The sequence below is a fragment of the Panthera leo genome, chromosome B2, assembly GCF_018350215.1.
Source record: "Panthera leo isolate Ple1 chromosome B2, P.leo_Ple1_pat1.1, whole genome shotgun sequence".
NCBI lineage: Eukaryota > Metazoa > Chordata > Mammalia > Carnivora > Felidae > Panthera > Panthera leo.
In genome coordinates, this window is record NC_056683.1 from 20,401,766 (window position 1) to 20,419,665 (window position 17,900).

Genomic DNA, 17,900 nt, shown 5'->3' on the forward strand with positions numbered 1-17,900 from the left:
TCGCTTGGGCATTAATAATTCATATGAGTAACTATCGGCTCCCAGAAGATCTGAGGTAAAGGAACTTGTCTAACTTGATTTTATCTAGTGTTTCCCAAATTTAACTAAGCATAGATCTTTTTCCTTTCTCTTTTTCTTTTTTTCAAAATGAACTCCTGTTACCTTCTTATAGAAGTGTTCTGGGTAATGAGTCATTGAAGGACTTAAGCAAAAGTTACGTATCTGTTTACGTTTTTTTACTTAGCATACTTCCTAAGATGTATCCTAATAAACTCCTTAAATAGAGTAATGAAATTTGCCCCATTGCATGTCTGCAAAAATAAAAGATTCGAGGAACAGGTTATACCAGTAAATGAACATGAATGATGCATGTTACTTATTTGGAGACTTAATTTCCTCTAGGAGTTTTGAGGTTTACCCCTTGCACAATATAATTGTTACAAAGTAGAATGAATAGAATGACTTACCAAAAACAGTTAAAATTTGGAACTGTTTCCTTTAATTTTTTCAGACTTGTCAAAAAGTATAGAGACCTGTAAGGAACACTCTACCCATCTTAATAAACACCCAAAGCCCACTGGGTACCTTGCTCTAATTGTGTTGTCCTCTCTCCTCTCTAAAGGTAGCTACTGTTTTGGATTTGCTGTTTACCGTTCTCATGCATTTCTTTCTACTTTTATTGCTTCTGTATGTGTCCCCAAATTAAGTGTCTTTTATATGTTGTTTAAGTTTAGATAAATACCTTTATTCTGCTGAAACCGGCTTTTCTGTTAAGCATTATATTTATGGGATTTATCCATGTTAATAAATGTAACTTTAATGTATTGGGGTTATTTTCTAGTTTATTTTGAGAGAGCGTGAACGGGAAAGGGGCAGAGAGGGAGAAAGAGAGAATCCCATGCAGGTTCTGTGCTGACACGCGGCTCTATCTCACAGATTGTAAGATCATGACCTGAGCTGAAGTTAAGAGTTGGATGCTTACCCGACTGAACCAGCCAGGCACCCCAGTGTATTCATTTTTATTTGCTGATTTATAGTATTCCATTGTTTGAGTATGTTTAGGTTGTTTGCTTTTTTTCTTCTTTTGACATTATACTCATATTGTAGTAAACATTTATAAATTTCTTTCATTTGTGCAAGAGATTTTCCAGGGCACATACATAGGCATGGAACTGCTAGGAGTGCAGATCCTAAGCTGTATTAGATATTGCCAGATTGCTCTCAGAAGTACTTGTACCTATTTACTGGCGATGGATATGATTTCTTCTAAATCCAGTCTAAACTAGATTTTAACCTACATGTATTCGTGGGAATTGGGAAGAGTGAATCACGCTAGAGATTGTGCCCCCCAGTGTGGATTAACTTTGAATTTCATTTTGTCTTTATAGACCTTGGAGAAATTCATTCAAGGCTTTTAGATCACAGACCAGTTATTCAAGGTGAAACCCGTTATTTTGTGAAAGAATTTGAAGTGAGTATTTAAACCTTACTTTGTAAAAATGCTGCCCTAGTTGTTAGTGTGTTAATATACAGAAGGGGAACTCTGTGGTTTTAAAATCTCTGATTTCCATTCATGTGTTCGTAACATAGACAAAGTAGAGCTCATTAGGAGGCATTGCCATTCATGGAAGGAGCGGAAGGAGGAGAAGGAGCAGGGGTTTGGGCTCAAGTTTCGGTGCCTGCTCTGGGGTATTTCATATCTGTTCTCAGCTTTTTTCATCCGTAACATGAGATACAGTGAAAAAAAGATTTTAAAGACTGATGGGTGTAGGTCTTCCAGATCCATTTTCTATTTTTTTTTTCCTCAGTTGGAGCATCAGCACCCACCCAGAGCACTCGGGTTAAAGCATGAGACTCATCCTTGGTTGTTCCGACCCGGTTAGGACCCACATTCAGTGACCGTTTCTTTTGGATGTTACTCATAAATCTCCATCCCTTCTGATTTGTGTGCCTGCTTCATCAGCCCAGTCAAAGCCAGTGTTTCCCATGCCGCCAGAGTGCTCAGACATTATTTCACTTTTTAAAACCCTTTGATGGTATTTGCTATGCACAGGATGAAGTCCACGCATCCTTGACCTGGCCCCTGCCTTGCTGGCTTTGCCATCTGCCAGCCGACCTTTCATGCTGCGCTCCAGTGATACTGATGTGCCAGCCTGCCATCCTGTTTCATAGTACTGTTGTTTTACACGTGTATAATTGGTTCATTGTGCATTAAGCAGCAACATGCCAAGCTACTGTCAGATAGATGGTAAATGGTGTTGCACAAAAAATTTCATGGTTCTGTGTAAGTTGGGGTTCTATTTCCAAATAAGACTCCAAGCAGGGAGTCTAAACCTACCAAAAGGAGAGAACCTTTTCATAAATCCTTTAAAACTTCAGAAAGCCTGTGGTACAGAGCGCTCAAGATAGAGGGACAGAGCTGCAACATCAGATATCATTTCTAGGTTCAATAGACTCATACTCAAAATCTGCATAATACCTACCTCACAGCGTTGTTGGAAAGATTAAAGGTATGCACGTTCACACAATGAGTGCATCTCTGTGTGTGTATCTTAGAATGTTATCTGGTACCTAGGAAGAAATAACTGTTAGCTATTTCATCATCATTACTGTCGTGGTGGGATACACATAATCTGGGACACACAGAATATTATCCAGAGATGATTCCCTTTTATGCTATTTGAAGATTATTGCCAGTTCCTTAGAATAAAGTCTGAGCATCACATGGCTGGGTTCTCTGCTCACACTCTCTCAAGGTTAAAATCAAGATGTTGGCCAGACATTGTTCTTATTTGGAGCTCAGAGTCCTCTTCCTAATTGACATGATTGTACCAAAACTCAGTTCTTTGCCCTGATACAGTGAAGTGCCCATTTCCTTATTTGCTGCCAGCCAGGGGCCCCTCTGAACTCCTAGAGACCACTAACGTTCCTTGGTACGTGGCTCCTTCCATCTTCAAAGCCACAAATCAGTCTCGCTCATGTGGAGTCTCTCCCTCTCATGCTTGCCAGGAAGAGCCTAGACTCTGTAAAGGACTCACCTGATTAAGTCAGGCCCACTGAACATAATCTCCCTTTCTTAAAGTCAGCTTATTTGGGACCTTAATAAATCTGTAGAGTATAGATACAGTGGCACCTAGATTAGGGTTTGATAGAATAACTAAGAGAAGGTGTGTGTACGCTGGGTGGGGGGGGGGGGGTCTTGAGGGCCATCTTAGAATTCTGTCTACCATAAGCTCTTATAACTACCTGACATTTTTCTTGTTATTTATTTGTTCATTGCCTGTCTTCTTTCATTAGAATAGAGGTACCATAAGAGTCAGGACTCCTGATTGTTTAAAAATGCCTTATTCTCATTATATTAAAAATGCCTAAACCAATGTCTGATGCACTGTGAGTGCTTAATATGATTCAAAAGAAAAACAGCAGAGCCTTGACAAAAACTTGAGTTTCCTAATGTCTAGTGATGTCATAAGTCATCTTTTTCATAAGTTATCTTTTTTTCTTTTTGCTAGTCTGATTAATTTGAAATACTGAATAGTTTTTAAAATATAACTTTAGAGATCTACTTGGTATTAAACATAGAATTTTGGACTTAAGATGGATTTTCTGATCCACCCCCCCCAACCCACTTCATAGAAACTGAGCCCAGAGATGGAAAGCAACATTGAAAAGTTGCACATTGCTAATTAGTGGCTGAGTTATCCCTAGAAAATTTATCATTATACCTATATCAGCATTCTTTTTTTTTTTTTAATTTTTTTTAATGTTTGTTTATTTTTGAGAGAGAGAGAGACAGAGCGTCAGTGGGGGGAGGGGCAGAGAGAGAGAGAGGGAGACACAGAATCCGAAGCAGGCTCCAGGCTGTGAGCTGTCAGCACAGAGCCTGATGCGGGCTTCAAATTCACAAGCTGTGAGCCCATGACCTGAGCTGAAGTCGGACACTTAACCGACTGAGCCACCCAGGTGCCCCTATATCAGCATTCTTTGAATAATGTAGATGGTTTTTGTGAAAAGGCTATCTATACAAGTGAAACTGAATGTTGAATTCAAAATGAAAAAAGTTTTACATTTACGCCGTTAAGAGCTCACTTCCTGTTGAAGCCAATGCCTCTTCTAACTGGGATAGAAGATAGTTGCCAAGGGAAGATGGGCATGTGTCTCAGAGGAGAGAGATTACCTGCATTCTGCATCGTGAGCCCTTCCAAGGTCTCTTTGGAAAGGAGGCTGTGTTGAGGAATGAAAAGAACATGGGCCTTGGAGCTTGACATCTTTGGATTCAAATCCCGCCCCCGTCTTACTAGCTATGATTACTTGCTTTACTGAGTCTTAAGTTTCCCACTTAAAAATGGGAAGAGCAATATATACTGTGCAGTTTTTGTGAAGATTAAATGATAAGTTATTTTTAAATCCCTGATACATAGGTGTTAGACAAATGTTGGTAACTGTTGTTATTAAGAAAAAGATGGTAGCAAATACAGTCAAAAATTTTTTTAACTCAGAATTTACAATAATTTGAGCTTGAGTTCAATTTTTAATGATTTTAGGGAAAATAGAGTTTTGCTAAGCAGGTGGCAGAACTGTTATCTTAGAAAAATGTTTGTTTACTAGGGACACCTGGATGGCTGAGTCATTTAAGCATCCAACTCCTGATTTTGGCTCAAGTCATCATCTCCTCATTTGTGAGTTCAAGCCCTGTGTTGGGCTCTGTGCTGTCAGTGCAGAATCCTGCTTGGGATTCTCTCTCCCTCTCTCTGCCCCTATCTCTCTCTCTCTCTCTCAAAATAAATAAAACTTAGAAAAACAAAAGATGTTTGCTAGAAAATAAAATTATCACATCGGGTATGATAGAAACAAGCTTGTTTTGCAAGTGTCTCGAGCACTTACTTTGTGTGAGACATAACATAGAAACCAGTGCTGCTCTGATAAAGAGGACGGACACAGACGCACCCTTCATGAAGCAAGATATTCTCATATTGTCATTGAAGACTGGCCTCTGAAGGGCTCAAAAATATCTTGTCAGCTAAGTTTAACTTGTTACCTTCAACTAAATGTAATATAATTCCTTTTCTTGATAGATACTTGATCCAGGATTTTACACGATAACCTCCCCGGTTGGTCTTCCTGAGGGTTTGGAATAGCATGGAAACTTCCCTGTATTTTCTGTGTATTGTATTCTGACATTTCTCCTCAAATTAGAAGAAAGCTGAAAGCATTTTAGAGGCTTTGGATTTGAATATATATCTGCATTATTTACAGTTCCTTTTCTATCTTGGTCCAAATAGTAGCATCCACTAATTCACCTCAGATGGCATGGTTGGGCAGAGAGGAGTGGCAGAGCAGTGTTACCAGTACACCCGAGAACTTTCATCTCTCTTGCATTTAAACGTAGTTCACCTTAAGAAAATCTGACTAGTATGTAAAACTACAGATGTTTATAGTTTTTATATTTCAGAAAGTTAATGCACGGGCCAACAATCATCTTTTTCTATATAAAATTTTATTTCTAAAGGAGGGGAGTAAGTGCCACATGGTGGCAGCATTACTTAAAGTATTGAAGTTCTGTTATATTTAAGCTCTCTTTTTGTGTTTGTTAGTATTTCTGGACAGTTGACTGACTGTCTTTCTCCTGACTTTATGCAGATCTTTTATATCCGTGATTCTACTGAACAGAGATCCCTGTAGGGCCTTTTCCATGAGCATCAACTTGGTAGTGTGAGTGGGGAGAGGCATTGTCTGCCGTACCGTTATCTTTCTAGCCCCAGAGGGTATGTTGTGGCCTCTCATGTGGAACAGAGGAAAGACCCACATTAGTGAGAATTTCTGATGTGTTTTGGGGATATATGGTCCTGTACAAGTTCTTTATTTCTTTTTTTTTTTTTTTAGTTTCATAAATCTTTTTAATGGAAAAACATTTTTTATTGATTATAGTTGGCACACAATGTTATATTAGTTTCAGCTATAGAATGTAGTAATTCAGCAAATCTATCCATTATGCTGTGTGCCCCACAAATGTTGCTACCATCTGTCACCACACAAGGCTGTTCCAGTACCATTGACTATACTCCCTGTGCTATGCCTTGTATCCCCAAGACCTATTAATTTTGTAACTGGAAGCTCATGACTCCCACTGTCCACCCATTTTGCCCATCCCCCCGATACCTCTCCTCTGATTGCTTATTTCATTTTTAGCAAATTTTATTCCTTCAGTGCTTTATAGAACAGTTGTTGATTACCTACGTGTATCAGTAAGGAATATGTTTAGGTACTAGTAACAAACACCTGAAAAATAGTGTCTTTAACAAGTATTTATATTTCTCTCACAATACCTGGAGCCTAGGGCTCTATGATGTCAGCTTTTTCTTCTAACTTTGCCTTCTACCTCCCTGCAGTGTTGCTCTTACCCTTATGCTTATAAGGTGGCTCTGGGAACTCCAACCATGATATCTGCATTTCATGTAGCAAAAAGGAAGGCAGATGGGGACGAGAAGCAGTCTGTGTACAGGCACATATAACACCTCAAATAATACTTGGAGACTGATAGGAAGAAAGAGGAGGAGAATGGATCCAGAACTGTCTGTCACAGTAGGTATATAAAAATAAATAAGAAACAGTCTATCTCCAGAAGTTGACAGTCTAGGGAGAAGACCTATAAACAGTGAATTTTCATGGTGGAATTATTATGATAAAATAAGCACAAAGCACTTGAGATCTCAGGAGGAAACAACTCCAGAAACAACTCCCCACAGAGCTGGGAGGAAAGTTTTCATAGAAGGGGTGGTGTTTGAGCTGAGAAAGGAAAATAGATGTTAGCAAGTAGAAAAAAAAAATGGAGGAAATGATGATTATAATTAGAGGCTAAAAAACAAAGGTATTCAAATAAGTACAGTATTTGCAGGAGTCAGGAGGGATTGTGTCGATGAATTTGAACGTGGATTGAATTCATGAAGAGAAAATCCTTCAAAAGGCAAACAGGTCAAGCTAGAATTTCATTTGATGTCCTAATCTCTCATTTTTGGTTAATAGATTATTGGAGTAACTGGCAGATTATTAAATATCAGGGTAAAGTATGTTCCATATAGCATATAATAAACATATGTATATACAATATGGTTTTAAATCTTGTTGGACTGACCAGTTTAGTGATTGAAAGAAAATTTTAAATTCTTATATTGGTCTCCCATTTCCCTTCTAACACTATCAAATTACATCTTAAATGTAAAGGTTATAGTAACTGTACTAATATTATTAATAATTGCTAGCACTTTTGAGCACATACTTAACCAGGCACTGTTTTAAGAACATTACATGAGCACTTGCTATTCATTTCAACTTAGAAATTAACTGTGTGATTTTATGGAGTGTTACACATCAGAAGCCAAGCTTCATTAGTGCTGATCTTTGATATTTATGCACCAGAATATATGTGAATATATATGCAGTTAAATAGATGTTAAATAGTCTTCCTTTTGTAATGAGTGTCAACAGTACACCTTGGTCAAAAATACCAGCATAAAAACAGGCACGTACCAGAGGGTAAGTTCAAGGGCGAGACTGTTTTCTAATTTCTAACATCTTTTCTAACACTATCATTGGGCCTATATGTTGTTTAAATGAACGAGGCTATAAACTCCCTTTCTACAACGTGAGACTCCCAATTTGCCTGCTAGAAGAAATAACCCTTTAAATAAGTGGTTCTTTTTTATCTTTATTTTTATGAAAGTATAATTGACACAACACGTTACATTCGTTTCAGGTGTACAAATTAGTAATTCAGCAAGTCGGTGTTATGCTGTACTCACCATAAGTGTAGCTACCATCTGTTACCATGTGATGCTATTAACAGTACCATTGACTGTATTCCCTCTGCTGAGCCTTCTGTCCTTGAGACTTCTTCCATAAGTAGAAGCCTGTACTTGTCCTCCGCTTTCATTTCATTTTGCCCATCCTCCCACCTCCCTCCCTTCTGGCAACCATTTCTTTGTTTTCTTTATTTATGGGTCTGTTTCTGCTTCTTGTTTGTTTTGTTGTTGAGATTCCACATATAAGTGAAATCACATGGTATTTGTCCTTTTCCATCTAACTTATTTCACTTAATGTAGTAAGTGCTAGGTCCATTCATGTCATTGCAAATGCCAAGATCTCATTCTTTTTTATGAGTGAGTAATATTCCAGTGCGTGCGCACGTGTGTGTGTGTGTGTGTGTGTGTGTACACACACACACACACACACACACACACACACACATACATATCCCACATCTTCTGTATCCATTCATCTATTGGTGGACACTTGGGTTGCTTCCATAGCTTAGCTATTGGAAATAATGGTGTAGTATAGGGGTGTGTGTTTTCATTTTCTTTTAATTTTTTTTTAATGCTTATTTATTATTGAGAGAGAGAGATAGAGCGTGAGCAGGGGAGGGGCAGAGAGAGAAGGAGACACAGAATCCGAAGCAGGCCCCAGGCTCTGAGCCATCAGCACAGAGCCCAAAGCAGGGCTCAAACTCACGAGCTGTGAGATCATGACCTGAGCCAAAGTCAGATGCTTAACCGACTGAGCTGCATAGGCACCCTGTGTGTTTTCATTTTCTTTGGGTAATACCCAGTAGTGGAATTACTGAATTGAATGGTATTTCTAGTTTTAGTTTCTTGAGGAACCTCCATACTGTTTTCCACACTGTTTGTACCAGTTTACATTCCCACCAACAGTACATGAGGGTTCCTTGTTCTCCACATCCTTGCCAGCACTTGGTGTTTCTTATCTTCTTGATTCTAGCTATTCTGACAAGTGTGAGGTTTTGATTTGCATTTCCCTGATCATTAGTGATGTTGAGCATCTTTTCATGTGTCTGTTGGCTGTGCATATATCTTAAAAAGAAGTTGGTTTAGGTCCTCTGCCCATTTTTTAATTGGTTTATTTGTTATTTGGTGTTGAATTATGTAAGTTATTTATGTATTTTGGATATTAACCGCGTATCAGATATATCATATGCAAATATCTTCACCCATTTAGTAGGTTGCCTTTTCATGTTGTTGATGGTTTCCTTGGCTGTGCAAAACTTTTTTTTTTTTTTAATGTTTATTTATTTTTGAGAGAGAGAGAGACATAGAATCTGAAGCAGGCTCCAGGCTCTGAGCTGTCAGCCCAGGGCCTGTTGTGAGGCTCGAACTCAACGAACCATGAGAAGACCTGAGCCAAAGTCGGACGCTTAACTGACTGGGCCACGCAGGCGCCCTAGTGCAAAAACTTTTTATTTTTGTGTAGTCCCATAGTTTATATTTGTTTTGCTTCTTTTGCCTAAGACCAATATAAAAGAGATCACTGTCTGTATTTTCTAGGATATTTATGGTTTCAATCCATTTTGAGTTTATTTTTGTGTATCAGGTAAAATAAGTGGTCCAGTTTTATTCTTTTGCATGTGGCTGTCCAGTTTCCCTAGCACTATTTATTGAGGAGACTATCTTCCTCACTGCATATTCTTGCCTCCTTTGTCATAGCTTAATTGATTATATAAACATGGATTTATTTCTGGGCTCTCTATTCTGTTCCATTGATGTAGGGGTCTTTTTGTTTTGATTGCTACAGCTTTCTAGTAGATCTTGAAATCTGAGATTAGGATACCTCCAGCTTTGTTCTTCTCTCTCAAGACTGTTTTTGGTATTTGGGGTCTTTTGTGGTTTCATACAAAGTTCAGTATTCTTTGTTCTATTTCTGAAAAACGCTGTTGGGTGTTTTCATAGGGATTCTTAACTTTATATTTTAACTTTGATAGTGGTTCTTAACATTAGTAAGTCAAGGTGTCCTTGAAGAATTTTTTTTCTTCCAGAAAAATGCATAGAACACCTATATGTATTCAATTTGAGTACAATTTCAAGGGGATTCTGGAACCCCAAAGCCCATCCATTGACCGCCCCCCCCCACCAAGTAAGACCTATACCCTGAGTAGAACTGCAGAACTCCACTCTCTGTTCTTCATTGTCTTTGTATTTGAATTGAGAGACCATTCCTTTGCATCTTGACAAAGAAAAAATGCACCATAAGAAAGGAAATAATCTTTATAATCTTGATTCATTCAGATTCCAATGCCATGGGGGGAAGATGGCAGCAAGCTTTGACATAGTTTTTTGTTGTTTTGTTTTGGGATTTTTTTGCTTCAATCTGTCTATAGAAACAGAACTACTAGGGTAGCAAAATCAGGCAACATCTATAATAAAACCAGGGGACAGGGTATCCCCCAAATACCAAATGACCAAATCACCAGCTAAACAGCTAAAAAGCTTCTGTGGTATCAGAAACTAGAGGAAGACATGGACGGATGGCAGAGGGTCTTGTGAAGCTTGAATGTTGTTGCTTATAGTAGGGAACCAACTGACAATAACCAAATACATGGAGACCAAGGGTATTCTATAAGTACTAATATAAACATAACCATGAGAACAGAAACACCAAATTTTTCTCAATCCTGAAAGATATACCAAAAAAGAACAAATAGACCACATGATCACACAAAGGTGATATACATTGTGTGTGTGTTTATGAATTTCATAAAGTAAAATAAGAAAAGTCTGTATATCATGTTTACATTTAAGAAGGAATTGAAAATATGTATATACTTATACATATGAATAAATGCATATATACATTTATATATACCTTTGTGTATATATGTATATGCATGTGTATATATATATATATATATATATATATATATATATATATACAGATGTGTATCCTTATACTTAAGACAGTAGTAGGATAAAGTTTTAAAAGAATTACCTAAAGAGAGAGTTAGGAGGTAATACAATGCAAAAGACATACATAGAAGCTAGACTTTATATATATAGATCTATATGTAGATATATATGTGTGTGTGTGTGTGTGTGTGTGTGTTTTAATACAGTTTTGGAGACATGTAAATATCTTACATAATTTAAAAGAAAATTTTTAAGGAACAATCCCTAAAAAATCAAGTGAAATGTAAAAAAGCAAACCTGTCTTTCTGGATGGTGGCATTGCCATGCAGAAAGAAATTGTTCCAAGTAACTATAAAACATAGTAATTTGTGCATATATAGTCAAATATCCCTTCAAAACAGCAACAACAACAAACCATTAATCTGTTTTCAGTAATCATTTTGTTGATACTAGTGTTGCTGTTGTTTGATTGAAGTAGTGATAAAGTAAATTGTAGTTCTGTCTGGTGTTTTGAGAACTGCAAAGAGACACAGGACTGAGAAGTATAATTAAAAGCGTTATTTTTCTTAATTTGTGATTATAAACTTAAAATGCATCTTTTTAAAAATTATTTTTAATGTTTTTATTTCTTTTTGAGAGGGAGAGAGAGAACTAACAGGGGAGGGGCAGAGAGGGAAAGGAAAAGAGAGAATCCCAAGCAGGCTCTACACTGTCAGTGCAGAGCCTGATGCAGGGCTCGAACCCATGAACTGTGAGATCATGACCTGAGCTGAAATCAAGTTAGACTTCTGACTGACTGAGCCACCCAGGTGCCCCATTAAAATGCATCTTTTAAAAACAGATACCTTGGGGCATGTGGGTTAAGTGTCCTACTCTTGATTTAGACTCAGGTCATGATCTCATGGTTTGGTTTGTGGGATCGAGCCTCGTGTTGGGTTCTGCACTGACAGTGAGGAGTCTGCTTGGGATTCTCTCTCTCCCTTGCTGTACCTTCCCCAGTTGCAGTCTCATGTGAATGCTCTCTCTCTCAAAAAAAAAAACCCAAACATTAAAAAAAAATAAAAACACTTATTTCATAGCCTTGTTCACTAAAAGGCCTAGAAATAATGACTGACATGGTAGCAGTGAGCACCCCCAGTGATCATTCTCTAAGTACGATTTCTAAATAGTGGCATTTAGAGACCTGCTGATTCCAAGTCTGAGTCTAGAAATGTACTAGGTGAGCCTAGAGCACCCATTCGTATCAAAAGCAGAGAGGTTACTAAAGAACATAGAATTTTGTCTGAAGCATTGCAGAGCCAACTTAACTAGGCTCCCATTGGACAAAAATAGGACAGTTTGAACACCAATAAGGAAAAATACTGTAATGGCTTGAAGAACCTCAAAATTGTTAAATCTATGAGTCATAGGAATGCATAGAACAAACAGAAACCTTTAGAGAATACTAGGGAACCATATCATTATTTTTGTTAAACAAGTTAAACTGTTAAGTAAGAGGAAGTAATCAAGTGTTTTATTTTGCCTTGCATATGTAAACATTCCTCAGAGTAACCAAGTGGTTATGGGGAAATTTCCCTTTACAGAGGTTATTCCTGCTGATAAATGAAGACGGAATGCTACCAACATCCTGCTGAAAGTATACAACCCACCTCCCTCTGAAATATTCCTGCAAACAAAAACCAAAACAAAACCCTGAATCTGATCAAGCCTCTAGTTCTAACTACTAATTTACAGGAAGGAGAACAGACAAAGGGATATGTTAAATTACACCATGGGGATTCATTCAGCCAAATAACAGACTGTGGGAAACTGCAGAACAGATGACTCAACTTTTTTCAACAAATTGCAAAGACGAAAGTGATGGAGGGGAAATCTATAGATTAAAAAAAAAAAAATTAAGAAACATACTAACCAATTGCAATATATGTTTTCCTTAGATTTGGGTTTAAATGGGGATCAAAAAGAACATTAATGGGATATTTGAGGAAATGGGAATATGACTTTGATATTTAATGATATTAAAGAATTGAGTGTGTGTGTAAGTGAGTGAGAGTGAGGGGAGAAGGGGCAGAGAGGTGTATTTTTTTTTTCTTAAGAAGAGTCTTTGTCTTTTAAAGATAGATGTTGAAATATTTACAGTTGAAATTATATGCTGTCCAGGATTTGCTTCAAAATAATCTAGGATTGTGGGTAGGAGGATGTATGGAATGTTACAGGGGGAACAAAATCAGCCAGGAGTTAAGAATCGTTGATTGGCGATAAGTACAGGATTCATTGTTTATTCTTTCTCAACTTTTGTATGACTTTTTAATTTTTTACTATGGAAATATTAGAGTAAAAACCCAGCCATAGCTGCTCCATAAGAATGGCTCAAAACAAAACAAAAACCCCAGTGTCACAACTAACTTATTACTTCTCTACAGTCAAGTTAACTGCCCTTCTTTTTTTAGTGAACTTTTTATTTTGTATTAATTTCAGATTGACATTAAAGTTGCTCAGTTAGTATAAAGAGTTCTCCTGTACCTTACCCTCACTCAGTTTCTGTCGCTATTAATGCCTTATATTACCATACTAAATGGGTAAAAACTAAGAAATTAACATTGGTATGTTACTATTGATGAAATACCAGACATTATTCAGGTTTCACCAGTTTTTCCATTACAGTTGTCTTTTTGTTCTGGGACCTTATCCAGGGTACCACATTGCGTTTACTTGTCAGTCCTGCTAGCCTTCTTTGGTCTGTGACAGTTATCTCTTTCCATGTTTTTCATGACTTTCACAGTCTTGAATACTGGCCAGTATCCTGTAGAATGTCCCCCAATCTGGGTTTGTCTGGTGTTTTTTTTCAGATTAGACTGGGGTTATGGGTTTTGGGGAAGTGCCCTTCTTGTCACATTACATCAGAGGGTACATGTTATCACCATGACATCACTGATGATGTCAACGTTCATTGTCTCCACCGTGCAGTTAATATTTTTCTCTTTCCCTACTCTGTTCCTTGGAACCAAGTCACTGGCCTACCCTCAAGTGTAGTGGTAGGTAGTGTTAAAGTCTGCTTTCTGAAGCAGGGTGTGTTAGGGATCAGGACCACATCCAGGTTCAGCGACTGACTAAATAGGCCTTAGCATATGGTCATATTGGTAGCTAGGCTTTAATATGGCAAAAGGATATAGAGCAAAATCAACAAAGGGAACAGGTGTGTGACAAGAAGTTTGGAGAAAACCAAATAGAAGCTTCCCAGAGTCCTCTCCCAGTGGAGTCACACAGATGTTCTTCGGTCCCCCAGCAATGAGCTGTGACAACACATGTGAAATGTCTACTGGAGAAGCTCACCTGAGTATAGGAGTCCAGGGATTTGATTGGCGACTGGTCAAGTAGGCACTCTCTGCCCAGCATGTATCAAAATTCCAAACTCCCAGAAGAAAGGATGTGTCTTTTCATTTATAGAAAGTTTTCTACCAGCGTAGGGAACTATTTACTGGTCAAGTTTCTAGCCCCCAGCCAAAGGCCAACCATGCAAGCAGGCCTTTCTAAGGACAGTGGTCAGTGTCAACTCTTTTCTGCATAGGAAAGTATTCCCTTTATGACGCATTTTTTAGAAAAATGGAATTAGTTTTAAAAACAGCATAATAGTAGGACCTATTATGTATTTTATATAAAAACAACAAAAGTAAAATTAGATCAAGGGTGTCTTAATTTCCCTGCTGTACAGAATGAAGTATGTGGCAATCTAGGCCTCTTTTGGTTCATTTACTATTTCTCATGCCCATTAAAAAAATTTTTTTATGTTTGTTTTTGACAGAGAGGGGGAGAGGGAGGGGCAGAGAGAAAAGGAGACAGAGAATTCCAGGCAGGCTCTGCACTGATAGCAGGGAGCCCAGTGTGGGGCTCGAACTCATGAATGGCGAGCTCATGACCTGAGCTGACTAGACGCTTAACCAACTGAGCCACCCAGGCGCCCCTTCTCGTGCCCATTTTTAAACATTGTTATAAAAATATTACTGCAGCTTTTGAAGCATTTCATAATTAAAAAATGCCTCCAGGTTGTGACTTCATTTATTGCCAAATAATTGGAAGAAAGCTGTGTAAATTTCAGTAATAACATATAACCAAAACCTGGGTGGAAATCCCAGAAAGTAATTACTGAGATTTAAGACACAATATGTATTCATAATTTACTTTCTTTTAATAGGAAAAACGGGGTCTTCGAGAAATGCGAGTTCTTGAAAATTTGAAGAATATGATCCATGAAACAAATGAACATACTCTTCCCAAATGTAGAGAAATAATGCAGGACGACTTAAGCCAAGTTCTCCAGAGATGTAAGCCAGCATTTTTTGTGTGTTTTTGTTTTGTTTTTTAATGCTGTTTTATTTCAAAAGAATGCTATGCCAAAATGTATTTCCTTCAGTGTTTTGGTGGTAGGTGGAGAGAGAATTCTTAATCAAAACCTATAAAATGGAAGCCCTGTCACAGAGCATGTGACTATCTAGTGATTAATGTGTGTTGCCAATGATGTTGAGAGCATTAATCTCCAAAGTGAGATGTGTGCATCGGGGGTACACAGATAAGCAGTCCTTTTAGGATGTGAGAAAATTGTAGCATTATTTACCTTTTTTTAAATTTAATTATGCATAAGAAGTTTGATGACTAAGAATTAGGCAGTGAAATGAAACTTTGTTTTTCAAACAGGATACTAGAATTTTTAACTCTTTTTAAAAAAGGATCCCATCATAAATGTTTGTAAACATTTTATAACTTTTTTCATTAAGCAAAATATTGTAATGTGGAGACACATTAAAAAAGAATCCTTATTAAACATATAAAATAAAAGGAGTTTTATTACTAACTGATTTTAAAATTAGAAGTATATCAAAAACTCAAGGTTTCTCCTTGGATCTAGATCCATACTGACACTGTTCAGCTTGTGTGAGGGTAGATAATGCTGGCAAATAATGATGGATTACTGAAGTGCAAATGAAAAAGTACCTTTCTGGGGGGCGGGGGGGGGGGGGGTGGGGAGAAAACAAAACTAGCCAGTAATATAATGACCTGTGAAGGAATACAGTACGGAGATTTGGTTAATAATTGAAATTAGCAAGTGTTTGTATTCAGGTCCAAGTTAGTCTCATGTACTCTAATGTTAAAAGGGGCTTGGAGAGAATTAATGCCCCAAGATTACATTTGGTATCTTTGAACGAAACAGCAGAAAGTCTAAAATTGACTGTAGGCTTTTGCATCTTAGTACACACATCATTTGTTTGTTCAGACTATTACTTCCTTAACCCTGACAAACATTGTAGATATTATACTAAAAAACTCGATTATTAGTAAGACTACTTATGTATGCATTTGAGATGTGCCTGTAACTGTTCTTTTCTACACTTTGAGTCATAAAGATAAATTGGGTAAAACTTGGTAAAAATCTGTGAATGGTTATTTTGATTTAATTCATTCTTGGGCTAACATAACTTCTGATGTGAAGACTAGCCTCTTAAAAGTAGTCTCCACAATGAAATAGAAAAGTATTACTAGTAAAATGGAATTCAGACTGTAAGTGTATCCTGAAATGAAGAATTAAAACACATAAAATCCAAAGTTGATAATTAAGGTTTTAAGATCTGTGGACTACTCTGGGTGTAATTAGCTCTGTGGACCTAAAAAATGGCTTTGGAGGTGTTTTCCTGCTAGAAGCATGGAAGGCTTCTTCAGTAGGCTTCAGCCCAAGTATTTTCTGCTAAGTATTACGAGCATGGGTAGAATGGAGATGATTATGTGCTTTAATTTTAAAGCTTTGCCTGGGCCCATCTGTCGTTCCCAGGGAATTGCACGTTTAAAAATCTGACATTTTAAGTCAGAGTGCTGGCTTGTTTATTTTCGATACTGATTCATCAAGGAGTTGTACAAAATCATGCAAGCCAGCTTATATGGAATGTAGTGGAGTATATTCTGGTCTAAGTAGTACTCTACAAGCCTAGTGATGAGTTAAGTTTTGTTTTGTGCCTGTTAATACAGCTGTCACATTTATCTCTTCCTGTGCTGGTGGTGCGGTCAGCTGTGCCGCTCAGAACTCTGCAGCTGTGGACCTCTGGCTGCTGGTCTCACATGTTGCGCAGAGCTAGGTAACTGTGGAGCAGTAAGGTGGGGACATCTTGAATTATTGGAATGTAGACCTATTACAGAATCCTCAGCTTGGAACTGTTTCCACTTTTGGCTGTGTGGCCACCCACCTTGTATAGTGTCTTTGGATTTGATGACCAGAAGCTTTAGAACAAAAACTTACCTGTGGTATAAAGTCATCAACATACAGCCTTTATGGGGGCACCTGGGTGGCTCGGTTAAGCGTCCGACTTCGGCTCAGGTCATCATCTCGCAGTTTGTGGGTTCAAGCCCCACTTCGGGCTCTGTGCTGACAGCTCAGAGCCTGGAGCCTATTTGGGATTCTGTGTCTCCCTCTCTCTCTGCTCCTCCCTGCTCACACTCTGTCTGTCTCTCTCAAAAATAAATAAACATTAAAAATTAAAAAAGAGGCAGCCTTTATGTTATTTTTTAATCCTGAAAACAGTATTAGTGTCTATGCCCTGCTTATTAATTATTTAATAGACTTACGGATTTCACCACATTTGTTATCTGGAGATCTTGCCTTAGTATTAAGGACCTAGACCTTGATTTTAGAGTAAGAAGGACAGAGCCTGTGGGTTTTCCTTACGTTAACTAACACGGTCATAGGAAATTAATTTTCTTTCCTTACCTGCTTCCCTCTTTTTTTTAGAGAGACATGACTTTGTTTTTTTATTATTATTTAAGCAGAAAGATGTATGTTTAAGTAATAAGAAAAAAAAAAGGGGGGAAGAAAGCAATAAATCACCCTAGTAACTACCTGAAAATAACCATTGCTTTTTAACATTGGTGAACATCATTTTAGACATCTTTGTGTAAATCCAAATAGAAGGATGGATAGAGACATGATAGCTGAATGAATAGCTGGGCCGGTATGAGGGAGAGAGCGCATTTGATAATGAGATCATACACTTTTTTTTTTAATGTGTATTTTTGAGAAAGAGAGGGAGAAAGAGAGAGCGAACATGCCAGTGGGGAGGGGGAAGAGAGGGAGGGAGACACAGAATCCCAAGCAGGCTCTGAGCTGTCAGCACAGAGTTGGACGCAGGGCTGGAACTCACAGACTGGCGATATCATGACCTTGAG

At 37.8% G+C, this 17,900-nt stretch overlaps 1 protein-coding gene across 2 annotated transcripts in view; it reads left to right on the forward strand.

The window, feature by feature from the left end:
- Nucleotides 1-17,900, forward strand: part of BLOC1S5 (biogenesis of lysosomal organelles complex 1 subunit 5) — a 68,326-nt gene that overhangs the window by 28,215 nt on the left and 22,211 nt on the right. For both annotated transcript variants that reach the window (XM_042937947.1, XM_042937946.1), the window contains exons 3-4: nt 1,389-1,471; nt 14,887-15,016. In XM_042937947.1, the coding sequence (XP_042793881.1) occupies nt 1,389-1,471; nt 14,887-15,016 (213 nt within the window). The remainder of the gene's footprint in view (nt 1-1,388; nt 1,472-14,886; nt 15,017-17,900) is intronic.